The 14,513-nt window shown below is 35.6% G+C and overlaps 1 protein-coding gene across 14 annotated transcripts in view; it reads left to right on the top strand.

The window, feature by feature from the left end:
- The window catches only part of HOMER1 (homer scaffold protein 1), a 129,812-nt gene that overhangs the window by 47,125 nt on the left and 68,174 nt on the right, over positions 1-14,513 (top strand). For all 14 annotated transcript variants that reach the window (XM_059060677.2, XM_067031212.1, XM_067031211.1 and 11 more), the window contains 2 exons: positions 3,902-4,033; positions 7,606-7,698. In XM_059060677.2, the coding sequence (XP_058916660.1) occupies positions 3,902-4,033; positions 7,606-7,698 (225 nt within the window). The remainder of the gene's footprint in view (positions 1-3,901; positions 4,034-7,605; positions 7,699-14,513) is intronic.

The following is a 14,513-nucleotide window of genomic DNA, read 5'->3' as shown; positions in this document are numbered from 1 at the left end:
AGCACTTGGTTACCTCAGTGCCTGATGGAGTATACCCTTCAATAGGGGGGAAGTTCCATTTTTTTCCTCAATGAATTTTGAATAATACATGTAGATAATTCCTAGGAAATTTTCACAGTTCAGTGTAGAGTTAAGACCACAGACTCTGAAGCTGGACGATCTGGTTTGAATTTTTACTTTAATACTTACTAGCCATGTGACCTAGAGCAAGATATTTAATGTCTTCATGTCTCAGTTTTCTTATCTGTAAAAAAGAACTAATATAAATAACTACATCACTACACCGTGGGATTATTGTGAAAATTAAATAATTTAGGCAAAAGCAGTTAAAGCGTGTATAGTAATCACTATACAAACACTTACTGCTATTGTTATTATTAATATTATTCAGCTTTTAATTATTTATTGCCAAGTGGTTTGGGGGAATAAAAAATAATTTAATTTAATGGTGAACTTTCAGTCTGTTTTTTCTATGTGCTCATTCCTATCTCCTTAACTGGATTATAGGACCCCAGGGGCTATTTGCACCTTGTCTTGTACATAAGTGACTAACATGTATTTATTTGAATAATTGATCCTCTTTTCATTTTTACTCAGGATTTATAGGACTTGGGAAATAGCAATAGTTAATTTCTCTGAAGCTTTATTTAATGAAGAATAATTTTGCCACATTTTGTAACTGTTTAGTGACATTAACAGATATTAATTATTATAATCTCAGACCCTAGAGTGTTAATTTATTTCTTTTCCCTGACTTGAACCTTCAATTCTCTGTAATTTGTATTTCGCTCTTGGCCCAAACCATGGATAAGATGTGGTTTTATTAGAGAGGGCAGTTAAATGATATATAAAAGTAAAGTAGGCCCAAGTCCATTGTGATTAAATAATCCTCATGTGTTCTTCTCCTGAAGCAGTATGAACTATTGCTTCTGTCATTTCCATTTTTTTTTTTTTTTTTTTTTTTTTTTTTTTTTTTTTTTTTTTGCTGTACGCGGGCCTCTCACTGTTGTGGCCACTCCCGTTGCGGAGCACAGGCTCCGGACGCGCAGGCCCAGCGGCCATGGCTCACGGGCCCAGCCGCTCCGCGGCACGTGGGATCCTCCCGGACCGGGGCACGAACCCGTGCTCCCTGCACCGGCAGGCAGACTCTCAACCACTGCGCCACCAGGGAAGCCCTGTCATTTCCATTTTTGAATATACTTTGTAGCTTGTAATTATTAGGCTCTTATATAACTCTTGTGAAAAAGTTTTTTTGTTTCTTTTAATAAAATCTACTCTCTGTACTGGGGTTATATTTTCTATCACATTTTCCATTTTCTAGTTAGTTTTCTAAACTGATGCTATTACCTATTGCAGTTTCCTGCAGGAGTAGTTTTTTTGGTAAGCAGTAGTGGTTTATTTGATGCAGCTAAATGGGTGAGTTTCTTTTCCCCACCCTCACTTCTATTTCTGCACAACATGATGAGTTGGGAAAATCTTAGGTGCCCCTGATTAGAAAACATCCATTTGTTCTCACTTAAGGCGTTTTCTGTGCATGTCAAGTTTGCTTGAAGGTTTTCTAATCCTGCTGCAGAGACATCAGTATGGCCAAGGGCCAGGATCAGGGCACTATATGGTTGGTAATGACACAGCATTTCTACTTCTTTTCCTTGAAAAGACAAGAACTATGGGATTGAGAGACTTATTTATTTTACAGAACTAAAAATTTTTTAAAATGGTTTTATAGTAGCATTCTATTTTAAGAATTCTAATAAATAATTTTAAGTGCAGAATCATCTATTATTTTAAAGTTTTATTCACTGATTAAAGAATCCCAAAACAAGTCATATGGAGGCAAGGAAAGGTTCAGAATGGAGATTAAAGTGGAACTCTTAAACATAAAAGCAGAAAGAAGTTAGTCTGAAATAGCCAAACCAGAAGGTCAGTGACCAGCAGCTCATGAGTCACACCTCTTACATGCCTTATAAAGCCTGTGGTCACTTCACTATGTGAGAGTTATTAGGGTCGGCTGTAAGATGCCCATCTCTCCTTGGAAACACTCAGATCCCAGCTCACATGTACATGTACCCTCCTCAGGGAACACTCAAGGACCACCAAATCTAAAGTGCTGGCCAGCCCTTGCCTTCCTGCCTCTCAGTCTTTTTTTTTTTTTTTTTTTTGCGGTACGCGGGCCTCTCACTGTCGTGGCCTCTCCCGTTGCGGAGCACAGGCTCCGTAGGCGCAGGCTCAGTGGCCATGGCTCTCGGGCCCAGCCGCTCCGGGGCATGCGGGATCCTCCCGGACCGGGGCACGAACCCGTGTTCCCTGCAACGGCAGGTGGACTCTCAACCACTGCACCACCAGGGAAGCCCCTGCCTCTCAGTCTTGATCCCATCCTGGGGTCTATGGTCTTCACAGCACTTACCACTCTCTGAAAATTTCATTGGTCAGCTACTTGTTTACTTGTTCAATGACTGACTCTTCTTGCTCTAGAATGTAATCCACAATTACGTTGCTTCTCACTGTTGTATCTCAAGTTCCTAGAGTTGTTCTTGGCATTTAGTAGGTACTTGCACACGCGAAAAGTTGCATATCCAAACGAGTCCTTGCCATTCGTTAGTATATTCTTTCTCACTCAGTCTTTCATTTGATGACAACCCTGCATGTTAGAGCAGTTGTTAGCTACAATTTACAGGATCTAAAATGACGTGCCAGGAAAATCAGCTTTTGAACCAAAGGGTAAGGCAGTATATTAGTGTATAAATTTTGTCAGAGGTGAAAATACTTATAGAGAATAAGGGCTCTCATGTAACAACAGATAACATGTCTACTGTCTGTGAGAGAAGGCAAGCCACCACTCTCTTACTGTCTACTTTAGTAGGACAAATGTCATGCATTCATTATAACTTCATCCATACCTGCATAGCTCATAAATATTTATGTTTGTACGGTTGTTCATGTGGTGTACAGATGTAGCTTTGTTCTGGAATACTTGATTCTTATTCCACATTTAATAGTTCACCAAATAACTGCTTATGGATTTGATAATGTATCTATTTTTATTATTACTGGGATCACTTTGTAATCTCAATCTCAGTTACAGAGTCATTAGACTACTTAACTAAAACTGATTCTACACCTTAACAGTACTGGCAGAGGGGATGAATGAACTGAAATTAATGTGTTAAAGAGTAGTTGAAGTTTATTAAAGTGATCAGCAAAGTTAATATTTAATAAAGTACTTAAAAGACTAGTTTTCTAAGAAACTATGTTGTAAACAGAAGTGATAGTGATTCTCATTACCATGATTTTATACCACTTTATATGTAAAGAAGCAAAGTATATATTTAAGGGTTTGTTTTCCTCTTGAGTAAAGGAAAACTTACTAAAGGATTGAAAGTCTTTTCTGTATCGCAGTATATTTCAAGTAAGTTGGCTTTAAGAAAATTCTTGTTGATGGATTTTAGAAAATAGTGATCAAATAGAAAATTTGTTCTATTGCTGCCTTCATTTTTGAAAGATTCTTTGGAGAGGGTGACCTTACTTTTAAATAAACAACTATTAAAACCTACTTGCTTCTGGTGAGTATTATCCAAAATTCATAGATATTGATCTGAAATGTTCAAAGAAAAGACACTGACCACATTAAAAACTCTTTAAAAGTTTTTGTATCACAGGAAAATTTATTTTGCTTGTAAAGTATTGAAATTTTTGATAGAGTGCCATTATATTTCTAGTTCTATTATTATCATATTGCCACACTGTCACTTATAATGTTAAAAACTGTTTCTCTAACTCTCTTTATATATTTAACATTGTGGCTCGATAGGAGTCCTGAGTTTTTATGTATCTGAATAGTCCTGTGCTTAAATGCCTATTTGCGAATTTTTGGCTGGTTACTCATACTTGTTTTATTTTTCAGGCAATAATTAACAGCACTATCACCCCAAACATGACATTTACTAAAACATCTCAGAAGTTTGGCCAGTGGGCTGATAGCAGGGCAAACACTGTTTATGGACTGGGGTTCTCCTCTGAGCATCATCTTTCGAAAGTAAGTTAAATGATAAGATCTGAGTGGAAATCTATATCTTCAAGTCAGACGTCTTAAATATATAACAGAAAATGGAGAGTATAAAATGTAGGAGAAATTTCTTTGATATTTTCAGAACGACTGTAGTGACAGCAGAGCAAGAAATGAGAGATCAGTGGATCCCACTGTCAGTTGGAAACATTGTATACATTAAAAACAGTCACCATTGATTGAGGAGGGTTTTTGTGGTCAACTAGGTATAATAGGAAATAAAATGTGGGAATTATCACTTCAGAATGGACTTTGCTCAGGAGTTAGCACCCTTGGTTGATGTTCTGTAAGATAGGTAGACACCAAACGCTTCTGAATTGTGAAAACTCAAGCTGATAGTGATATTTCAGACATAATAGCAGGCACATAAAAGTTACTGTTTAGGAAAGTGGTGCTTTGTCTGGGTGAGAGTTACTCTGAGCTCTCTGATGCAACACAGAGTAAGATCTAAGAGACACCACGAGGAGTTCTCAGAACTGACCAAGTAAATTACTGTGGCTAGAACTGCTGATAAAATACAGAGCATCACCAGGCTGAATACTGGAAATAAAACAGTTTTCCTGCATATAAACAAAAGCCATGCAGTGTTCATACCAGCAGCATCTTGAGTTCTTGTGGATGTCACAAAGAAAGAGTTTATAAGGAAAAGGAAACAATCTCAGGATAACAAGATGATCAAGGAGATGAGGATTACTCACTTTTACCCTTCACATTTGATGCTCACCAGACACAAAGAGTTATGCTTAAAACTTCTCTGTTTGAAGCATTCAGTTAAAAGAATAACCCTACATTTGAACCATATTTTATGTATGATTTGGTATACATAGGATCTGATGGCTTGAGAGTTGAAATAGCTCAAGTGCAGGGTAATCAGGCTCTTGTTAGATATACACCGTTAATACTTAAGTGAAATGAAACCTAAGCTGTTCTTTATAGAAATCATTGAGATTCTTAAAAATTACTTCTTTTAAAAAATCTTACACTTTTGTGAATATTTATTGACTTGAAGTTATAATTAGATAGTTCAGTAGTTAAAATAATCTTTCTTTCCTTTTGTTTTAGTTGTAAACTTTCCTTAACACTGTTGTTTTCAAGTGCTTTTGTTATCTTTTTGATACAAATTAGAGTTGAAAGCTCAATTTTACAACTATTTTAACTTTTGTCTTGATTATAAGTCATTCTCTGTAAGATGATTAAAACAAACAAGTGTTACCTGATTTTGTTTCTCTTACACCCATTATATTCTCTAAATATATTTCTTGAGCTGTGGTAAAGTTATAAGTTTTAGACTTAAAGTATTTCAACATAGCAGGGACACAGGCATTGAGTTAAGCATTGTCCCTCCATAAACGATCCCCTTAGGAAATTACACATTTATTCTAATATTTTTGCCGTTACTCAGAACCTTTTTGGAAATTTTCTTTTGAAATTGTCTATTAAAGCCTATAGCAAAAACATTAAAACTATAATTATATTATACTTGCTGAATTTCTTGACAACAAAGGAACTAAATTGTGGATTAATTTCTCAAACCTGCATGAAATGATTTTTGAGCCTAAGTAATTTTGACTATATTAAGTTGTTGTTGTTGTTTTACTACATCTTTCAAGTTACTGGGCAGATAGCTAATGTGGCAAAGAAATAGTTTATTAAATTCTGTCAATCATATTGTCTCCTCTTATCTGATCTTCTGAGAATAGCTTTTATAGTTAAAGAATTTTATTTTTCCTCTTTAAAGTTAGCATATGCTTTTGACCAAACTGACTGGTAGCGAATTCTAGTATTGTACTGTGAGGGTGGATTAACCATTAGGAAACAACTCAGTAGCTCCTGGAGCCAACTCTAGTTTGTTTATTCACTAGTCTCTTCAGAATGTTTTGGTCCAAAGATCACAAAATCATGACTTATTTTCCAAGCTACCTTGAAGATTAATGTCGGTACTTTGTAAACTATAAGGGACCCAAAGGAGTACATAATCTTTTACATAAATGAAGCAAGCATGTAAATATTCTGGCTTGTTTTGTCACTAAAATCATACATGAAATGAAACATTGTAAGAATTTGGAGAAGGCTCTGAAGGCAATTCTAGGCAAGGTACTCTCAAAATATGAGAGAGCAGCAGCCTTGAAAGAAATTTGTGGTCTCCTAAGGTTGATGTATGAGGAAAATTCCAACTATGCTTGGATTGTTAGAGTGCTTACCAAGTTGTATTTTGTTATCATGGAAATCTAAACCTATAAAAATTAGCAACAGCATGGGTCTTTATGAAGTTGAGAAGAATTTTAAACATTAACTACTTTGGAATGCCAAAATAGTGTAAGAAAAACTTTGTGTATTATTTCAAATTACATAAAGAGGAATTAATTATGGTTTTGCTTTTATTTCAATTCCAACAATGTGAATGAGACCTTTTTAGCTCTATATTCAGACCTTTTTTTTTTTTTTTTTTTACAGTAATGAGATAGTCTCTTTAATTAGATAAGTATAATAATACAGATTCAGTTTCCTGATCTACAGGTTGTAAGTGGGGGTAACAAGGTTTAAGAAGGAAAGTTGTAATAATGACAACTTTAATTTTGACCCTCCTCCGTCTCCCTATTGGCAGGTCAGGGTATCATGAGCCTTTCCTTCCAAAGCTTTCCTTCCCAAGATGGCAATGAAATCAGGGTTGGCTTATGGAGTTCGAAGAGGGACCTATAATTTCATATTTTTATTGCTAGCTATAACAGATGTTTTGAGTTGCACAAAGATTTTAGATTTTTTTAAATTTGGTTATTTTGTAGCCTTGCCTTATTCTCTCTGAGAACAGTGACAGACTAGTTTCCACTTCCAGTTCATAAATAGATACTGTTTGTGGCCATGACATTTATTTGATTACCATGGGTTCCTAAGAGTTAGCATTTCATATAAAGTAATTTTTTTAAGTTGTTAGCAATCTTAAAGACCTTTGTGGGGTCTTGCTTTTCCTTTCTGCTGTTGTGCATTAGCTGTTTAGGAATCTTTGGAAATGAAGTTTTAGTAATGTCAGTTAGTGACAGTAGTAAACGTTGCTGTTTGTACTGCTGCAAATAAAATGCCTTACATAATACAAGAGTTTATATTCTAGTAAAAGTTAAAAGCATACTCCAGATACAGAGATGATTAGGAGTGGACACTTAAGCGATTTAGTTTTCTCCATGAGAAACAAGTATAGTATGTCCATCTTTACTGATTCCACTCCCAACCAGTACCCCACACCTTGGTCTTAGTAAAGTATATCTGAACAACGAAGGAGAGACAAAACTAAGCTAGCTGAAACCAAATTCTAACTTAGTTTTATCATGATTTTTTTTTAATGAGATTTCTCAGAGAACTTTATAGTGCGCAAATGTTTGATATTAGGTTTATTTTCCTGTCATTTTCATGTTTTGCCTGTAATTGATATGAGGGCTAAGTTTCTGTGTAAGAGTCAGTTATTCCATAAAATGGAAGAAAAATAGGAGAAAAGTGGGCATTAAGACCTATTTTTATTTGATTAATGTATATGGTCTTTCTGCATTCAGTTTGCAGAAAAGTTTCAGGAATTTAAAGAAGCTGCTCGACTAGCCAAGGAGAAATCACAAGAAAAGATGGAACTTACCAGTACACCTTCACAGGTGGGTATCTAATTTCTATTCTTTCTTATAAGCCTTGTTCATTTTAGATGGTATCCTTTATGCCAGAGATAAATTTAGGAAAATAATGGCAAAATTAAGGTGATTGGATTCCAAAGTAGACATAGAAATGCACCCTTCAGTTAATCTGTACTAGTGGAGAAAGGGTTTTTTTCCTGTATACCAATGTGTACAAGAATCTCGGGGGAAAAATCTGTTTAGTAATTAAAACTCAGTTTTTTAATGTGCATACAACTTAAAAACAGTTGTATATAAAAAACATAGATTGCCCTATTGTTTGTATTCTGTGTTCTGTGATGGTCAGTCAGGTGCAGCCCTGATTTCAGTGGGCTGTAAATTATAGAGTTAGTTCCTAGTTGCCTGGTACCGGGCCCCTTGGATGATTAAGGCAGAGGAATATTGTCTCCTGGGATGGAGGGGCCAGATAGAGGAGGTATGGCCTGGAGTGGTTAATTTGCATGTCAAAGCCATGCTCCCACCTTAGCCCCCTGCTATCTCTAAGAATTGGCTAGCCAGAAAGGTTTTCTAAGATGTCAAAACGTCACAATATACAGAAAATAAAAATATATAAACAATATAGTTTGTTCTACCTGATTTTAAGGTGTGTTTAAATCTGACAGTTGGGACATTTTACATCTCAGCACTGAGACCCAAAGGTTGTAGGTTTTAAAAAAGTATCTTTTTTTGAGATTGGGATTGATACCATGTATAAAATAGATAACTAATGAGAAGCTACTGTATAGCACAGGAAACTCTACTCAATGCTCTTTGGTGACCTAAATGAGAAGGAAATCCCAAAAAGGGGATATATGTATATGTATAGCTGATTCACTTTGCTGTACAGTAGAAACTAACACAATATTGTAAAGCAACTGTACTCCAATAAAAAAATAAATGAATAAAAAGGAAAAGAAAAAGCATCCCATTTTCCTTTAACAAATGAGTTAATACCTATTACTTGTCCATTGTAGTCTTTCTTCAGTTGGAAATTAATTACATCTCCAAATAAAATTCATTAGTTACATTTCAGTACTTTCACAAAGGTTTTAATGTAATAATATCACTCATAGAAAGCCAATAATTTTCAGCTTTTTAATAATAGACTTTTCTAAAGTTAATCTTTATTTCAATTGTTATCTTAAGAGTAAGGTTCAGCTTTGTGCTGGGTTCTTCTCTAGAGTAATTGTTTTTGAAGTCTACTTAGGAGATTTTATAAAAGGAAGGATTGGATTTTACAAATGTTTCTGTGGAATATGTCAGTAGTAGCTGATTTACAGTAGCTGATTTACTCACTTTCTTAAGTGAGTAAATAGTAATTGCCTTGGAATTTTGTGACTAGCCAAATGATTGGAACATTTTAGAAAATATTTTGCTCTTCACCTTCCTCCCCACCCCTGGCACCCAACTCTATTTGGTAAACCCTACTGGTATAAATAGTTTTGAGTATTTTCAGAGGAAAGAAGAGTTCTGTTGAGTATGCTTAAAGTACATATTTCCTCATAGACTAAAGGTGTACTCTGGATTGAAGCCAAAGCTCCATGATACCTCCCTCCTCCGTACTTGCAGTGACCTGGAATAACAAGAATGATCATTTTGAAACTTCCCTTGAATCTATCTCCCTAAGTACTGTGATAATGTAGTGATGCTTTTAAGCATAAAAGCCTATTTAAAATTTAGTACCAGTACACGTTGGGAGCTCCAGTTCCTTGGGTGAATGATTCTAGTGTCACAGGAGGATGCTATAACACATTCAATAAGAGAATACTGAAAAAACTCCAATAAAATTGTAATGGTTTACACTTTGCCCTTGTACTTAGTTCCTGCTTCTCTAATCATAACTTGTTTTTGTTTAATTGGTCATAAAGTGTTACAAGTTGCTGCTAAGATACCTGCTTCTCTTTGGTGGAAGGAATGTCTTTAAGCCTTTACTTTCATCAAAGGAATATATCAGAGATGTTTGTATTTGGAAAGTGCTGTGAAATATAAAGAATAAAGAAATGTCTTAAGTTCATTAGTATTTGAGACCCAAAATATACTGACCTTAATTTATCTTTTTAAAATATTTGAAGTCTGATTGTTAATTTACAGAGCCAGAGAAATAGGGGGAAAATAGTATTTGCATTTCTCTTTCCTCTCTTTTTTTTATGACAGTCCCTTACAGAGGTCATTACTATTTCTGTTTTGACTCGAATTGTATGACCTCTGGCTATGATTCTATTCAGCTAGAAAGCACAGATTGATTCTCACTGGTTTAACCCAATCTACTAAATTAACACTCTGCCTGAAGACTAGAATATTACTCAGGAATTCAGCAAAGGGAGTAGAGAGATTAAATGGGATAATTGATAAGAGTAGACACTGAGTTGGTCATAGCTTTTGCTTTTATTCGAGGTGGTATAGCAGACCAGTTAGGCGTATGTATTTTCAAGTCAAACAAACTTAGACATAAATTCTTTTTCTGCCTCTATGTGATCTTGGAAAAATTGCTTAACCCAAGTCTGTTTATACATCTGCAGCATGAGTATTACATTACTTACCTTACAGGATTGTTGGGTGGAATAAGTATGACAATGGCAATGTCATGTTGACACTGTCATACAATAATGGCAATAATGTAGACTCTAGAGCTTGGCTTTGATCTGGGCTCTAACCCTTTTTAGTTTTCTGAACTTAGGCACGTTAGTATTTTCTTTAGTCCATAAAATGGGAATAAGGACTATATTTTCTTACAAAGTTATTGTGAGAATTAAATAAGGATTACAAAATGCTTAGCATATAGTAAAGGCTTAATAAATGTTAACAGCTGAGTTTCCAATGTGGCTGTAATGGTGAAGATGATGTTATAAAGCCCTGACGTAAGTTGTTTAGAAAAATACAGATGCTTTAATTGAATAAAGCCTATATCAGAAGCCCCTGGAAGACTTGTTCAAACACAAATTGCTGGGTCCCAACCTTAGCATTTCTGATTTAGAAGGGCTGAGATGGGACCAGAGAATTTACATTTCTAACAGGTTTCCAAGAGATGCTGATTGCTGTTGATCTGGGGAATCAGACTTTGAGAAATAGTGCTGTAGACAAACCATTCCATCTCCCTAAAGGCTTGTGATGAAAGGAGTCTGGCATTTAGAACAAAGTTGGCCAATTTCCTCTTAGACTCTTGAGCTAAGGTTGTATACTTGATATAAATATGTGGTCATATCAGATAATCTTCATGTTGTCTTCATCAAGGTAACATCTCTAGGAATACTTTGAATCACATATTAGTTGTCAGTTTCTTTCGCATCTCTCTTTAAATAACAGACATTAATTTAGAACTTTTCCTCTGTTGGAGATCTTATGTTCTCATGTTTCCATGAGCATATTTTAAACAGTCAATTTGATATAAAATCAAGAGAGATGATTGACTTTAAACTTGAAATTTCTTGCATAGTTCACAGTTTTAAAAATACCGTATTTCAGTTAACTTGTTAGGTGCTTTCCTCAGAATATGCATTGAAGAAAAAGGGGCTATATGATCATTTAATCCACATTTTTCTTCATTGGAGTTTAGAAAAAAAATAAATTTTAGCTGTCAGTTGACTAAGCCTTTTAAATTGAGTAAAATCTATTTACTCCATCACTTGTTTGTAGCCAAACAAAAGTCATGGGCTTTTTTTTTCCATTTAAGATATCAGGTTGTATAGCATTAAATATATTGTAGCTATCTTGATTTATATTTAGTATGACTAAACCTCTTCCTCAAGATATTTTAGAATTCACTTTATAGAAAAAATGGATTATATGTGTGTGTGGGTGTGTGTATTCAAAGAAAAACAAAGTTTATTTAGCTTTGTTATAAATACCATAATTTTTAAAATGTTCATTTTAACGATAAATTATATTTACCCAATGGCACTGGTTTATTGTAAGTGATTATTAGGCTCTCTGTGACTAGCTATTTGATCCTATGAAAGTCAGTTGATCTCTTTGGCCATGGTTCTTGAATCTGTAAGGTTAGAGTTTTGAACTATATCATTTCTAAGGACATTTCAAGTGCAGTAAATCTCAAATGTTTTAGATTTTCCTACTATAAATGGATTTTTTGAAAAGTGGTCTGCATTAGCCAACTGTTACTATCGTAAACTATATTATTTATATATCTAGCCCACAAATATACCATTAGAATTAGTGAATGCCTATACATTAATATGATGCCTTCTTAGTATCATATGATAAGTGTGGTTTTACTGAATCAAATACCACAAGAACAACTTTTACAACTTCAGGAAAGGTTCAGTAGAGTTCTCTGGATATTTTTTTTGCTCTCCAAAGTAAGGGCAGTGGAGATATGTGTCTTTAATCCTGTTACTTGTCCCAATGGAGTATTTATCTGTTTCTCTATTGGGTTTACCTACTAGTTATTGACAGTGAGAATAGAGATGGAGGGAATAGACATAATGGTGAACTTGACAACTTGGAGGAAATGTAAGAATTGAGGAAATAGTGAAGGCAAGAGAGAATGGTAAAGTAAGATATTAAGTTAGAAGTTTCTGAAACTTCTATTCTTGGTTTGTAGCATGAACTTCAAAGGAGGATATCTACTTCAGAGAATGAATTTCAATCCTATTGAAATTCAGGTGTATTTTCCTATTGAAAATACAGGTGAATAGTGTGTAGTTAGAAATTTGGAATTGGAACTAAGTCTCAAGAATCATCAACAAATGAGTAATAGTTAAAGCTATAGGTGAGAATGATATCATCCAGAAAAAAATAGGATGGAAAGACAAAAGAGACAAGGGTCAAAAATTGTCATTTAAAGGTTGTCACTTAAAGGGACTTACCTGGTGGCACAGTGGTTAAGAGTCCGCTTGCCAGTGCAGGGGACACTGGTTCAAGCCCTGGTCCGGGAGGATCCCACATGCCATGGAGCAACTAAGCCCATGTGCCACAACTACTGAGCCTGCACTCGAGAGCCCGCGAGCCCCAACTACTGAAGCCCATGCACCTAGAGCCCATGCTCCGCAACAAGAGAAGCCACTGCAATGAGAAGCCTGTGCACCACAATGAAGAATAGCACCCGCTCCCCGCAACTAGAGAAAGCCCGCATGTACCAACAAAGACCCAACACAGCCAAAAATAAAAATAAATTAATTAATTTAAAAAAGAAAAAGATGGTCACTTAAGGAATTTGAGGGAGATATAGGGAAAAACACAGAAGTAGGAAATGAACCAGCAGAGAATGTTAGCACAGAAATCAAGAGAAGAGCATTTTAAGTTGGAGACAGTGACTTGGCAGTGCAGGGAGCAGAGTTCCACTAGGTTGAGACTTTAAGAGGACTTTCAACCTAACAAAGTGGAGTCCACTTGTAAATACAGCAACTGTTGGTGAAGGAAGGGCAATGTGAAGCACTTTCTAGAATGAAAGGAGATAGTGACTTTAGGTTATTCTTGAGGCCAAAATGCTTAGTAATAAGAATAAGGTAACAAATATTTGGTTGTCTTGTAGGAGGAGAAAAAGGGTTAGCGTGATAATCTCAGGAGGATATGGAGTTAAGAATTTTCTTTCTGGAATGTATGTGTGGGGGTAACTGGAATGTGTTCTTAAATGGAAGGAGTTAGAGAAGGAAAAAGAGACGAGAAGGAAGGGATCATTGATGGAGCATTGTGCAGAAGAGGGTAATGTGAGGGGGAAGGGTGGAAACAAATTAGCTACTTGATTTGAGACAGGAGGGAAGGATAAAAACAGATTTAGATGAAGATAGGTGGGAGATCGAGGAAGTCTATGCCAATTTATTTCCATATTTTCTGTGAAGGAAGAGTTAGATCATTCTCTGAGAGAAAGGACAACTGAAGAAAGAGAAAGCTTGAACAGAGGTTTGAGACTGCTGTTAGGTAAAGAAAAAGAAGAGTCAAGTGGGAATAAGTAAAATTAAAGAATACTAGTCACTTCAAGAGCATAATTGAAGTCAGAGCTCAAAATTATTTTCATGACACTAACCAGCATATTTAACATATTTTCTCCCATAGCATTTGGTAGCTTGGGTACATGAGAATAGGGAATGACGATATGAATTAGAAATTGGCAAGATGGGTGTTGTGGAAGGTAAGGAAGCCCGGAAGTTGGGATAATGCTACTGAGAATATAATTAAGGTGATTGACTTTCTATTGCAGGCTGGGTATGGAGAGAAATAAAGCCAGGTTGAGCCTGACAACTAGCATAATAGCAGAGGGCCAAGAGGGTGTAAGTCTTGATGAGGTTGAAGAGCAGGTGGAAAGGGAGTGGGACAGGTTGGGAGGATAGGAGGTTGTACAGCATAAGCCCTCTTATCTGTTGGAATCAAAACCAGTAGTTGATGAGTTAATCTAAAAAGTCAGTTAATGTAAAGACTTTTTTTTAAAAAAAGATTCTTTTACATTTATAAATTAAAATTCAATAATATTATGTTTCATTTGTTCACCAGTATTTTAATTTAAAGCTGAAGGCTTTTCTTTGATTATTAATCTTTCTTACATAAATCATGCCAGTAATTGATCATCTGCAATTTCCTGAGTTTTTTTTCTTTAAGTAGAGCTAATCCTTGACACCCCATCCTCCTTCTATGGCACATACACCTGTGAATAGGCTGGTGACACCACCCTGAAGGCCTGGCCTGGAGTGAGGGCCAACATCATTTCTTTTCCTTGTGATTCAAGATATTTCTGGAGCTTCTTGCTTTTTGCAGGAGGGCTTTCTTGCCACTTCATAAATGAGTAGAGAGAATTCTTAAGCACTTTCTGAATCTTACATCATTGCTCAGGTTCTTTTTTTATAGTGTGG

The sequence above is a fragment of the Kogia breviceps genome, chromosome 4 (assembly GCF_026419965.1).
Source record: "Kogia breviceps isolate mKogBre1 chromosome 4, mKogBre1 haplotype 1, whole genome shotgun sequence".
NCBI classification, from domain to species: domain Eukaryota; kingdom Metazoa; phylum Chordata; class Mammalia; order Artiodactyla; family Physeteridae; genus Kogia; species Kogia breviceps.
The sequence above is the reverse complement of the archived record's forward strand: the minus strand, read 5'-3'. Positions and strand labels throughout refer to the sequence as shown.